The sequence below is a fragment of the Arachis ipaensis genome, chromosome B04 (genome assembly GCF_000816755.2).
Source record: "Arachis ipaensis cultivar K30076 chromosome B04, Araip1.1, whole genome shotgun sequence".
Lineage (NCBI taxonomy): Eukaryota > Viridiplantae > Streptophyta > Magnoliopsida > Fabales > Fabaceae > Arachis > Arachis ipaensis.
Window position 1 is genome coordinate 2,498,062 of NC_029788.2, and position 1,321 is coordinate 2,499,382.

The 1,321-nt window shown below is 31.9% G+C and overlaps 1 protein-coding gene across 1 annotated transcript in view; it reads left to right on the top strand.

Annotated features, from left to right (window-relative positions):
- LOC107638246 (probable acyl-activating enzyme 16, chloroplastic) overlaps positions 1–1,321 on the top strand; it is a gene marked incomplete in the record, with an annotated part of 12,665 nt that overhangs the window by 4,943 nt on the left and 6,401 nt on the right. Inside the window, 2 exon segments of the mRNA XM_021120417.1 lie at positions 1–63; positions 159–226. Coding sequence (XP_020976076.1) covers positions 1–63; positions 159–226 — 131 coding nt within the window.

Here is a 1,321-nt window from a genome sequence, read left to right on the forward strand (position 1 = left end):
TGTGAGTATTTCATTTTCTCATACGGTGTTGAACAAGTATACACAACTGTGAAAAACTTAAAGGTATTTCTACTTTAATCAGATGTTTCATGTATTGTATGTTATTATAAAAACATATTTCCTCATGTATTAATATCCTGTAGTTTCTTCTCTTCTAGGATGATTTGAAGCGTTATCAACCACATTACTTGATTTCAGTTCCTCTAGTTTATGAAACATTATATAGGTAAACCCTTTTCCTATGAACTTGTGAATACCTATTGCATTGATAATCTACTCCATGATATCGCATGTTGAAAAGGAATTCTTTCTAGGAATAGTTCTAGTGTTGGAGAATTTCTTTTTTCTTTCCAAATTCAAAAACCACTCTTCTAGTCCAAATGATCATAAATCAAGTTCTTGCTAATGTCTAATATGCTGATGGAAAAGAGAACTAAAACATCCTGCAATGTATACCTTCCAATAATTGAAACCCATATCAATAGGAAACAGAAGCAATCTGACTCATAATTAAAACCCATGCTGTGGAGGAGGTTGTGTTTCTTAATTATGTTACAACCCATATTCGCTAATAGGAACAAAGAAGCAATCTAAGCAAGAGAATGAAGTTCCTTCTTTTATCCAAAGAAGAAAATAGAAAACTGAAAGGAAGAAAAGGAATTAGTTTTCTAGTACTTATGGTCTAGCATTGATGAGAAAATTATTTAAGTGGGACGTGTCTTTGTTGTTGTTCATGATGATTGAGAGAATTGCTTGAGTAGAGGTTATTACGTGAATTTGGGGTTGGGTTTGATAAAAAGCAGTAATTTTGGTACTTTGGTGATGAACTTTTTGCTATTGCTTTTCCCCCTTGCTTGTAGTTGTTGGTAAGTGAACCTACGTCTTCAATGTTTGTGTTTTGGTTTGTTTCTATTTTTGCAGTTTATTATTTTAGTCTTTTAATTGTTATTACAAAAATCTGCCTTTGTTAAATAAAATATTTCAGAGAAAATATGGATAAATATTCAAAGTAGTTTGGTCCTCACTACCACCACCTATCTGTTATTTTGGTCATTGAAGAGTTAATAGGATATATTTTTTTACCCTTTTCTATCAACAAATTTCTCTCTTTTTGTACACTGGTGCATAGAGATTCATCATTAGACATGGTTTTGTTAATGAATCGCATCCTAGTTCAATTTCTCTATAGTGTGAGGGGACAGGAGTAATATAGTTAATTTCATCATCAGGAGAATTAATTACAGCTAGCATTTTGACAAGGAGTTCACTCAACCTTTCATGATTATCTTATCATTAGTGCCTCTGAGAAGAAAACTTTTAT